The 12,779-nt window shown below is 43.0% G+C and overlaps 1 protein-coding gene across 7 annotated transcripts in view; it reads right to left on the reverse strand.

Annotated features, from left to right (window-relative positions):
- The window catches only part of CTNNA2 (catenin alpha 2), a 1,267,385-nt gene that overhangs the window by 275,916 nt on the left and 978,690 nt on the right, over nt 1-12,779 (reverse strand). For all 7 annotated transcript variants that reach the window (XM_051842711.2, XM_051842709.2, XM_051842710.2 and 4 more), the window contains one exon: nt 7,403-7,483. In XM_051842711.2, coding sequence (XP_051698671.1) covers nt 7,403-7,483 — 81 coding nt within the window. The remainder of the gene's footprint in view (nt 1-7,402; nt 7,484-12,779) is intronic.

Raw genomic sequence — 12,779 nt, forward strand, 5'->3', positions numbered from 1 at the left:
CATTTGGATGGTCTCATATCCTTATTAAGAAAAATAGATTCAAATCCAGAAATGAGTGATTTTAAAATGTTTTCTTATAATGAATCTAAAAATAATTGGCCCTTTCATGGGCAGATGTGAGAAAAAGAACTGAATACTTTTACATCCCTTTCTTCTATAAATGTTTTCGCAAAGTCTATAATTCATGCATTGAGAAGCCAGATATCTAAAGATAATAACATTTTTTCAAAAGAAGATCCAGTGATTCCTAACAGGGGCAGACCTGAGAGATAATATCATATCATAAACAAGCATCATGGTTTTGACATTTACCATAGATTTTTAATTTTTTTTCTGTGTGCAGTGTATCATGTGACCCTTCCGAAACCCTGCAGACATGGAGGTACTGTTAGAATCCACAAGGGACCTCTACATACTTCTGTGAATTTCCTCCTTTCTCTCATGCATCCCTCAGGGTAAACTGGTATATGGGTGACCCACTTGCAGATACTGGGTCCATGGAAAGGCAGGATGGAGTAAAGCTTTGAGCAAAGAACCTGCAGACTGGTTGGCTGGAGCCTCCTATTAGCCATACTCTGTATGGCTGTGGGTGTTTTTCTTTACCTTGTGTCCTCATCTATATAATAGACATGGTGACAACATTTTTAATCTCACAAAGCTGATGAGACAGCTACACGTGAACAATACATGCAAGGGAATGTAAAACACTTCCAGGCACATTTTAAGGATTCAGTGCACATCAGCTATAATTTGGATTTTGTGGACAATGATTTTATAAGTTTTTGCTAATGACTGTCCTTCAACCAGAGTTCTTACTTGAAAGATCTTCAAAAATGTTGTGGAAGTGAATATTATATAGTTACAAATGCTTCTTAAAAAGTATTTTAAAGGTTTATTTATTTTATTTGAAAGGCAGAGTTGCAGAGAGAGAGAGAACTTCTATTTGCTAGTTTACCCCCCAAATGGCTGCAATGGCTAGAGTTGGCCCAGGGTGAAGCCAGGAGCTAGGAACTCTCCCACAGGAGTGGCAGGGTCCCAAGCATGTGGCCATCTTGCACAGCTTTCCCAGGTACATTTGCAGAGACCTGGATCAGAAGTGGAGCAGCCAGGACTAGAATCCGTGCTTACATATGATGCCTGCATCCCAGGCAGTGGCATCACCCACTGAGCCACAATGCCAGCACTTCAAAAAAGTTTTGCACCAAAATTAACTTTTCTTTTAATTCCATTTGTCTATGAACTTTCCAAAGTACTCTTGAATAAGAAATTGGGTAACATGAGGTAAACCTGAGGATTCTCTTTAGCTCCGGCTATTTCTTATTAACCTTGGAAATTTTTTCTGTTGTCTTCTCTGGTGGCAGGGTTTTAATAAGTTGATTTTTTTTACAGATTATTTATTTATTTGGATGTCAGAGCGCTCTTCCCTCACTGTCTACTCCACAGATGGCTACAACAGCCAGGACTGGGCCAGGATGAAGCCAAGAACCAGAGTTTCATCGTGGGCTCCCAGGTGGGTGTCAGGGTCCAAGTATTCAGACCATCTTCCACTGCTTTCCCAGGCATATCGGCAGGGAGCTGGATCAGAAGTGGAGCATCCAGGACATGAACGGCCCTCATATTGGATGCCAGTGCCACAGGCAGCAGTTTTATCTACTCCTCCACAATGTCAGCCCCAATTAACTGATTTTTAAACTTACCATCCAAGGACAGGCATCCAACCTAGTGATTAAAACTCTCATGTTTCATATCAAAGAGCCTAAGTTCTATTCCCACTTCCAGCTCCTGACTCCAACTTCCTGTTCATGAAGATCCAGGAAGGCAATGGTGATGGCCCAAGTAACTGGTTCCCATCACCCACACGGAATACCTGGATTGAGTTCCTGGTTCCTGGCTTTAGCTTGGCCAGGTCAGGGGTTGTCATGGTTATTTGGAGAGCAAACCAAAGGATGGCCATTCTCTCTCTCTCTCTCTCTCTCTCTCTCTCTTTCTCTTTCTCTTAGTCTTTTTCTTTCTGCCTCTCAAAAATTAAATTAAATTAAATTAAATTGAAAATACCAGAGGTCACATTCTGTCTGCTGCTTTCCAATTTTTTGTTACACTATCATTCTACATGCACTCATCCTAATGTAAAATGTTCTACTCATGATTTTTGTTGTTGTTCAAAGTCTTTGGGGTATAATAGCAAAATTGAGATTTTGCATATCACTGTGATGGCTGTTTGGGGTGAAGGGATAAGAATTGGGCCCTATATTTGTTTGGGGAATGAGAGTTGCTAAGTTTAGCAAGACTATAGTATTATGATTACTATTTATTGGTTTCTTAGATAGAAATGTTTATGACCTAATTTGCTTATCAGCGTGAGGGGGAAAAAAGTAATAAATTAGCATCCCTGTAAGTATATGAAAAATTGAGGCCAGAGCTAAGTTGGTTAACAGGTGGTATGCAGAGGAGGAAGAAGGCACAGCTGGCAGACACTGACCGGGTCCCTGAGAGCTGGACGGACGCTGTGCGCTACAAGGCACCCACACGAGAAGTCAGCCAAAAGCTTCTGTCACCACGGTGGTCTGATTCCAGAACTATGGGAGTGACGATAGTTCAGATATGGGTCCTACTGTGCCCATAGCTCTAAAATTGGAACATGATGCTCAATGCTGGCAGTTATATTCCCCTAAATCCATTTTTAATTCCAAATAAAATACTCTAAGAGGACTATGCCCTACTACTGCCTACTGTCATGGTTTTAAATGGCAAGATGGATCCATTCCCACAGTTTTAAATAATACTCATAGGTTCCTATGACCTTTTTCACAATTAATGACTCCTCAGTTCCTTGGGCATATTGCCTCAAGAGAGGTTCTACTAACTTGAAAATTTTACTTAAGCAGCAATCCTTTTTACTCAATTATTCTCAATTTTTTTAAGTGTCTACAAGTTTAACTCCACTTTCTTTCATTAGGGAAGTCCAAGATAATGATCAATATTGATTTTATTCCTTTTAAATTTGGCAAGGTGAACTTCAGAAGGCTCCAGGGTCACAGTTCTGATAAGTACTACTAAACACTGGGCAAGACGAAGGAGACTGAGCAAGTGGCAAGCCAGGAAAGTCTCTAGAAATCCTAAAATGTATTTCAGAGACAGACAGAAAGATATGTGAACAGAGAAAGTTCTCATGTGCTGTTTCATTCCCTAAATGCACACACTGCCCATGACTAGGCTGGGCTCAAAGCCAGGAGCTAGAAAATCAGTCCAGATCCTTCATACGGGTGCTAGGGACCTAACCACTCAAGCCATTACCTGCTGCCTCCAAGGATATGGGTTGGCAGGAAGTTGGAACTGGGCACTGGAGCTGGGAAGCAAACCCAGGCACTCCAGTGTAGGAAACATGTCACACCCACCTATAATTTAAATCTTTAATTTCACCATTTTTCTCTTATGCAAGTTAATTTCTAAATAATATACAAAGGAACACATATGAGACTGGAGCTGTGACACAGTGGGTTAAACCACACTTCGTCAGCATCCCACATGAACTCCAGTTTGAGTCCTGGCTATTTAATTTCTGATTCAACTCCCTGCTAATGTCCCTGGGAAAGCAGCAGATGGCCCAAGGGCTTGGGTCTCTGTCATCCAGGTGGAAAAATGCAGATGGAGTTCCAGGCTCCTGGCTATGGCCTGCCCCAGCCCCTGCTCTTGTGGCCATTTGTGGAGTGAATTTAGCAAATGGAGGACCTCTTCCCCTCTATCTCTGTAACTCTGCCTTTCCAATAAATAAATGTTCTCTTCTTAAAAGGAAAAAGGAACACAAATGGACAGGGATCTGCTCGCACAAAGATTTCTACGTAATTGGAAGAACAGCTATATCTCAGCAGTACGGAAGTATTCACTTGGACCAGTAGCATTCACTGGGCTGCGTCTGCATAGAGACTATCAGAGACTGAAGTTAAACTTTGTGAATCAAATTAACCAGCTGCCCAAAGCAAAGCTGATGAACAACCCAAGTTATGCAGATCAGTCACTGTATGTTCCATCTCCTAACTGATAGGTAGTCTCAATTTAGATCAGAGAGGCTTTTGTTCCACTACAAGTAAACATGGAGAGACAGAAGAGGAAGGACAAAGACAAATACTGACAGATGGGGACCATCTTAGTCCTGGAAAGGCAGACTGGGAAAGGAAAGATGCTTGAACCAAATCCACAGGTGTGGCATACCATTATGCCACGATCATGCAACAATTCCCCTTGGGTCTTCCCACCTCTGTATCTTCACTGAAGGTAAGCAAAAAATAAAATGCATGGGAAGAATTTCAAGGGAGAACATACTTCTTCCACCATCTTCCCTAAGAAAGTGCTCCAAGGAGCTCCCCACTTAATTATTTAAAATGCCGCCCGAGGTTCAACCTTCAAATTTACCACTGTGCTCTGCTAAAGTCAAACTTTTTTCTATAAATTGTCACACCGAAGGTAACATACTTTACCCATTCTTTCCTAAGAAGACAAAAAAACTGCTATAATAGGTCCATGGGTAGAAAGGGCTAAAGGTGCTGGCTCCTGGATAGAAAGGGGTAATTCCCACACACACACACACACACACACACACAAAATCTAGGAAAAGGGAGATTTCAGTTCATGAATTTTGCCCTGCTGACAATCTAGTTAAGCCCTGGAGATATCTTCCTACTGTTGTAAAAATCTGATAGTCAGGTCTTAACACCTCTGACACAATGAATGGGGACTTTCCTGGGCCTCATACCATTTATATAGTTTGAAGAGACATTAAAGATCTGCACGGAGGGGCTGGCACTGTGGCACAGCACGTGAAGCCACCACCTGAGATGTCAGCATCCCATATGGGCACCGGTTTGAGTGCCAGCTGCTCCATTTCTGACCCAGTTCCCTGCTAATGTGCCTGGGAAGCACAAAGTAGAAGATGACCCAAGTCCTTGGGCCCCTGCCACCCACATGGGAGAATGGAACAGGCTCCTGGTTCCTGGCTTCAGCCTGGTCCAGCCATTGCTTCAGTGGCCATCTGGGGAGTGAACCAATGGATGGAAGATTCTCTCTCCCTGTCTCTCCCCCTGTCTCTGTGTAAACTCTGCCTTTCAAATAAATAAAATAAATCTTAAAAAAAAAAGATCTATATTGGTTACATATAAGAGAAGGAGACCAAGAATTGAAAGCCCCACAGTCACACTGATAGTACAGCTCCCAGGGCTCCAGATCCTTGACCCAATGCGTTCCATAAACATGCATTCTAGCTAACTCTACCTATATCATTTCATATCAGCAGGGATTTGGCAAGGTGGTCTAAGAGAACAAGGGGATTCGGATGTGACCCATTATCTTCCAGTGTGCTCAAAAATTTTGAAATCTGTTCATTTGAAAAGGTTTTTAAAAAGTTCATCAGAAATTTGTGTCATAAAAAAATATGCCTGGCTTTCAAATTTTTTGCACCAAAATAAACTTATGCTGGAATTCTATTTTGCCACAAACTTTCTGAAGTCCCCTCATATATGGTATTATTTACTAATGCCTACAAGGACTGTGTTTTATTCTGCCTTTATTTAAGGAAAAAGGAAATTCTTTCCCCATCGGGGCTTGTTAGTTGGGCAGTCAAACTAGAGTATTCGTATTGCAGAACTAATTATGGTACCTGTGCTATGGAGGACACTAGCTCAAGTATGTCTACGCCTTCAGGCGATATTCTAAAGACAGCCTAGGGCTGCCCAGCAGGAATGACAAGTGGTGTGTTTCTCTCATTCAAATCATTTCTAAGATGTGCTTGCCCCTTCTTGCCCAGGTACCTTGCTCATCTCCTCTGAACCTGATGTGCTCAAGGACCAAATGCTTCAGTGCAATTGTGTTAATTCAGCTTTTCCAGCTACAGAATGTATAGCAAGTGCTGCCAAAGGCAGTGGTTGGTTCTAACTGACTAATGTAATCAACACTTTGTGAATGAGATGAACATATGTAAAAGCTACCAGTAGGAGACAAGATGCCTTCAGGTAGAAATCGATTGTAACTTAATGAATGGTAGAATCTCTTCTAAAGAAAGCATACTACTCAATAAAGTGGGGCTCACCACAGAAACACTGAAAATAATGATCCAAATGGAATATTTACCACTGTTCATGCAACACTTTGAAAATTAAAAAGGGATTCTTAGCACAAATATTTTTCCCTAGACAAAAATGGGCCCAGCAGACTAATCATGCCATCAGCCATTTATTTTTTAAATTATATATTTATTTACTTTGCTTTTAACTGGCACAAAATAAGTGTACTTATTTACAATGTCATGTTTCAAAACGTATATGAAGGTACTTAAAAAGTTCGTGCAGAGAGGGAGTAGTGGGACAGCAGGTTAAGCTGCTGTTTGAGTCCTGGCTGCTCTGCTTCCAATACAGTTTCATGCTTATGTGCCTGGAAAGGCAGCGCATGATGGCACAAGTACTTGAGTCCCTGCTGCCAACATGGGAGACCAGGCTGCAGGTCCAGGCTCCTGACCTCAGCCTGCCTCAGCTCCAGCTGTTGTGGACATTGAGGTGTGCACCAGCAGATAAAAGAGCCATCTCTATCTTTCTCTCTTGCACTCCTTCTCTCTCTTCCTCTGCATCTACATTTTTGTCTCCCTGTCTCATTCTGTCTTTCAAATAAATAAATCTTAAAAAGGAAAATGGACTTAAAGGGTAAGCTTATTTTGGTGTTAAGTATTTTTGAAATCCATTCATACCAGGACTCTTCACAAAGATCTTGAAGGAGCTGGTGCTGTTGCATAATAGTTTAAGCTATTGCCTGTGGCGCTGGCATCCCTTATGGGTATTGGTCAGTGTCCTGGCTTCTTCTTCCAATCCAGCTTTTCTCCACATTCCCAGGCACATGAGCAAGGAGCTGGATCAGAGTGGTATAGCTGGGACTTGAACCGGCACTCATATGGGATGACTGTGTGCTGCAGGCAGTGGCTTAACCCATTGCAGCACAACACCATGGGCCAGAGATCTTGATTCACCTATCAGATTGAGAGTTGCAACTCTCATTAACCATTAGTATTCTGGCTTACCATTTAATGCCTCAGGAATTTGATCAGTAACAAACCCACTGAAATCAGAGACTCTTGCCATCCCTGGACTTGGAAAAGTGAAATCAGAGGTAGTAGGCAGTGAATTCAAGTCTCTGCCTGGGAAGATTCTGTCTGGTCAGTGACAGGATACCCCTCAGGGCTGGTTCCATCACCAGCCTTGCTGCCAGCACGCCTCCCCACTCATCCATCTCCACTTTGCTGATGAAACGTTTCTGTGTCTCTGAACACATTAGAGCTGATGTTCAGGTCCCTGTTCACTCTAAGGTGGTTTTTGGAGATGGTTAGTAAGCACCATGCACTTAAAAGAAAAACAAAAAACAATACCTGTCTCCTGAGATCTCTTGTTTTCTTGGTCATCTTATCAATTGCAATGTTTAGAGGATCTCCTTTTTCTTTCCTTCCAGTCTATGAAAAAAAGAGAAATAATTTCTGTTTTAGAGAATTCAATGCTAAAGATATTAAAGGTTAAAACATAAGTTCAGGAAAACGCTTGAGTTTTAGAGCACAACACCCCTCCCACCCCTGTGTCCCCCATACTCCTGCAAATAGATTCTTTTTAATACACACTTAACACAATCTGGTCTGTAAAGCTGCTTGTTTCCATCTGAAATAAAAATTAAAATTGACCCAAGGCCATCCAATCTCAGGATGGCTACATACATGTCGATATTCACCTCTATGTATAGCCATCTTTCCTTCCCGCTGACATTTAGCAATGACACACAGTAAGCATGCTTTGCTTTTGCCTTCAAGTACAAATATTTTGTACTTCTGTATTATGTACTTTTTGAGTGGAAGATAATCAAGATGATAAAAAGTAAATAGAAAGGGTTGTAAGTAAATATCAGAATTCAGAACTTTTTGCCCATATTGTGTAAGTCACATTACAAGTTCTGCACCAAAGTCAAGAGATGCTTCAATAGAAAATTCAGTGTTCCTAATTTCTACTCTGTCATGCAGAGAATGTTAGGTGAAACGTGAGAATAACAAGCAACCCACAGTGGGGGTCATCAGGAAAATTTCCCTTCTGACTATACCAGGTAGGGAGAGGGCGGAGGCGGAGGCGGAGGCGGAGGCGGAGGCGGAGGTGGAGATGGAGATAGAGATGATAGAGACGATAGAGATAGAGGAGAGGAGGAAGGGGAGAGAAAGGAAGGGAAGAGAAGGAAAAAGGAGAGGGAAAGAAGGAGAAGGGAGGGGAATTTAATAAATTATTCTCTTAGCAGTTTCATTATTTTCCTATTTTTTCCTATTTTTTGATGACTATAAATACAATTAAAACTAGATAAAACAGAAACTTTTTTATCTTTTTAAAACAGCAACTTAGGGGCTGGTGGTGTAGTGGAGCAGATAAAGCCACTGCCTGTGATGCCAGCATCCCATATGTTCCTGTCCCAGCTTCTCCATTTCTGATCCACCTCCTTCTCATGTGTCTGGGGAAGCAGCAGAAGATGACCCAAGTGGCGGGGCCCCTGCAACCAATGCGGGAAGCCTGGATGATGCTCCTGGCTCCTGGTTTCATGACCATTGGTGCCATCTGATGAGTGAACCAGCAGGTGGAAGATCTCTCTCTGTGTCTCTGCCTCTCCCTCTCTCTGTAACTTTGACTCTCAAATAAAATAAAGTAAATCTTAAAAAAAATTTTAAAAAAACACAGCAACTGAATCCCCACAGATGAAAAGTATACTAATTTAATGGCTAAAATTATCTTTCCTTTAAGAGAAAATTCGTTTCAAAGACTGTCAAATTTATTAGATTATCTGAACTTTAGATTAAAAAAAAACAAGCAAACAAAAATCTCTGCACATTTACTTACTTATGGTCCCTGTGGCAAATGTTTTCTTGTTCCATACTCAGTACAGAACCATGTAGGTCTCTGTAGTAATTTAGTGTATGATGAAATGAGATGCCAGGCCACAGTACTCTATAATGAACAGTATGTTTTTGGGACCCATAAAAATTGCCATCCAGACATACTAATATTCTTTTTCAAAGACAAAACCTTGAACACAGGAGCTCGAGACATACATAGCAGATCTATACAGCTGGGTTTAAAGCACTCAGTCTTTTCTGCAATTTGCTTAATTAACCACTTTTTCTGAACATCTGATACATATTCCTATAAAATTTTCTTTAAAAAGTCAAAACCCAGCATAGGCACTCAGCTTAATGAGCAAGATGCCAGCAATAACACCCATGGCCCTTAGTAGAGTGCCTGCGTTCAACACCCAGCTCCCACTCCTGACTCCAGCTTCCTGCTAATGCAGACACTCGGAGGCTGTTGTGATGTGAAGGTAACTGGGTCTCTCTCGCCCTTGTGAGACCTTGGTTTAGTTCCTGGTTCCCGGTTCCTGGTATCAGCCCTGTGAAGTAAACTAGCAGATAGAATTGTTCTCTCTCTCCCTTAATTAAAAAAAAAAAATTAGTCAAAACCAAGACATATACTTGTGTACTTTAAGTCACCTAACAGCCTCTAAATTACCACCATCCTTTCACACGTTCATATACTAACTCAGATATATTCACTGAGGTTTGTAAATACAGAAAGCTTAAAATGAAGTGCTTAGCATTTTACAACTTTAAAAAAATTCGCTTATTTATTTGAAAGAGTTACAGAGGCCGGCGCCATGGCTCAATAGGCTAATCCTCTGCCTGCGGCGCCAGCACACTGGGTTCTAGTCCTGGTCGGGGCACCGGATTCTGTCCCGGTTGCCCCTCTTCCAGGCCAGCTCTCTGCTGTGGCCCAGGAGTGCAGTGGAGGATGGCCCAGGTCCTTGGGTCCTGCACCCCATGGGAGACCAGGAGAAGCACCTGGTTCCTGGCTTTGGATTAGCGCAGTGCGCCGGCTGCAGTGCGCCGGCTGCAGTGCGCCGGCCGTGGTGGCCATTGGAGGGTGAACCAACAGCAAAAGGAAGACCTTTCTCTCTGTCTCTCTCTCTCACTGTCCACTCTGCCTGCCAAAAAAAAAAAAAAAAAAAAAAAAGAGAGAGAGAGAGAGAGAAGAGAAGAGAAGAGAAGAGAAAAGAAAAGAAAAGAAAAGAGTTACAGAAAAAGAAGGAGAAACTAACAGAGATCTTCCATTTGCTGGTTCATTCCCCAGATGGCCCCAACAGGCCAAAGCCAGGGGCTTCATCCGGGTCTTCTCCTAAGGGTTGCAGGGATGCAAACTCTTGGGTCATCTTCCACTGCTTTTCCCAGGCCACTAGCAGGAAACTAGGTTGGAAGTGGAGCAGCTGATACTGGGCTGGGACCTGAACCAACACCCATATAGGGTGACAGAATCCCAGGCAGATACATCACTCACTACGCTACAATGCCATCCTCAACACTTTACAGCATTTTAAAATATTCATTTATTTGAATGGCAGAGTGATAGGGAGAGACAGAGACAGACAGACAGACACACACACACACACAATCTTCCATCAGCTGGCTCACTTCCCAAATGGCCCTTACAGGGCTGGGCCAGGCTGCAGCCAGAGCCTGGACCTCCCCTCTGGTCTCCTACATGAGTGGCAGGTCTGAGTGCTTGGGCCGCCTTCTGCTGCTTTCCCGGTCGCATTTGCAGGAAGCTGAATCCGAAGGGGAGCAGCCAGGACTCCAGCCAGCATGTCAAATAGGATGCTGTTACTGCAAGCATGGGGCTCCAGTGTCAGCACCAACATTCTTCAACTTTGGAACACCCTGCAAGCAGCTCTCAGAAAACACAAGTCTCTGGAGAACAATGTTCCATTTATCACTGTAGGGCAGGTGGCGGTGCAGCAAGTGTGACTTCCGGGCCATGCCTCCCCTTACTCGGCAGCTGGGCTATTCTTTTCAAAGACGGCTTTATCCTTACCAAGATGGCTGCCCTTAGACCATGGAACACTACTGAAGCCATCAGGACTGTGCTATTTCTGAGACCCGTGGATTCCCTGTGTCCTCTTCACTTACTGCAGTGATGAAGACTTACTTTAAAAAATGAAGAGTCAACAGTTTGGTTTCACTGTGGCTATGACAGAGAAGAGTGGATCACTACTTGTTTCAACAGACAAAAGAAAAAAAAATCGAAGACAGTTGGGATGCACAAACTGCAGAGAGTAAGTGCAAGACACGGAGCTCATTCCAGCCCGCACTGATGTGTCTGTATCACCACTTTATAAATGGGAAAATGAGGATCAGAGCCAGCCAGGGGAGAATGGGGATGGGGATTTAAGGAGGCACAGAGGAACTCAGCATTCAATATAAATAATATTTTGAAGCAGCACATTAAGAAAACAAAATTCATGCCAAAATAAAAACAGGCTGACAAAATATCAAAATTTTAAATAAAGATAGGATCTGACAGGACTGGGGTTAGGGTAGAGGTGAGTAGAGAGAATCCTGTAAGTGCAGCATCACATGACATTTTAACATTTTAAACTTTTTTTTTAAAGATTTATTTATTTATTTGAAAGGGAGGGTAGGAGAGAGAGAGAGTGATAGAGAAAAGAGAGAGAAAGAGAGATCTTCCAGCTACTGGTTCACTCCCCAAATGGCAACAACAATCAGGGCCGTTCCAGGCTGAAGCCAGGAGGCTGGCACCCCATCCGGGTCTCCTACACAGGTGGCAGGGGCCCAACCACCTGGGCCATCCTCTGCCGACTTCCCAGAGATCAGCAGGTAGCTGGATTGGAAGTGGAGCAGCCAGGTTTCAAACTGGGCTCTAATGTGGGATACCAGCACTGCAGGTGGCAGCTTAACTCACAGGACCACGTGCCAGCCCTCAAAATTTTCAACATTAAAAAATTGAGGAATGCATGTCAAAAAATATATATAATTATTTATCTGAAACTCACATTTAGCTGGGCATCCTGTATTGTTTATGGGTGAAACCCCATCCTCAGGTGTGACAGTCATAGTCAGGACTGTACCTGGGGCTGTCACAGACATGTGAGAGAGTGACTGCCCCATTTTGTGGGCGGAGGTTCTGTCACTCATCCAGCATCAATAACCTGCAATTCTAAGGCACATGGCCCTTAGAAGGGAGGCATCACATTGATCACCACGAGGGACACACAAAACGTGAAAGCCTCCCCACCTTCAGTGAGCTCCTAATACAGGTGAGGGGACCAGAACATGAGTCTGTCAGTGCTAATGGCCAGGCAGAAACCATTGTCAAGGGCTTGTCAAGTTACTCAGAGCAGGTTGCACTTGGAAAGTCAGGCAGTCACAGAGGGCCACGGGAAAAGAGCTGGAACTTATAGCCTGGGTAAGATGAGAATAGAAAAGAGAAGCACTTGGAGTGGCAAAAAAGAAAGGCGTTAAGGAAAGAAATGGTAAGATTTGCTCTGGGAAGACACTAAGCAGAACAGGCCAGCCTTTTCTCCATGATGGCAAGGGATCTGTTGACATCAGCTGTAGAGCTTTTTTTAGGAGAACTTCTTTATGATGTGATTACTGCTGATGCTGTCTTGGTCTGCCAGCTCAGAGAATCTCTGAAGATGTTAGTATTCCACATCACTGTTGTTGGTATTCTATTTACGTGGTATTTGCAATGCCAATTTCCCCAGCCTCCTAGTCTTTGGCTGAAGGCAATCCAGCAATGCAGTGGGCATGCTGCTGTATTTCTTTCACTGTTTAGGAGGTTGCAGATTGTTAGAGAAAGGATTAGAGTTTAGGTAACTTTGGACATTGGCTGGAATAGTCAACTCATTGGCCCCTTACTAGCTCCCATTTTATA

Source organism: Oryctolagus cuniculus, chromosome 2, assembly GCF_964237555.1.
Source record: "Oryctolagus cuniculus chromosome 2, mOryCun1.1, whole genome shotgun sequence".
Taxonomy (NCBI): Eukaryota; Metazoa; Chordata; class Mammalia; order Lagomorpha; family Leporidae; genus Oryctolagus; species Oryctolagus cuniculus.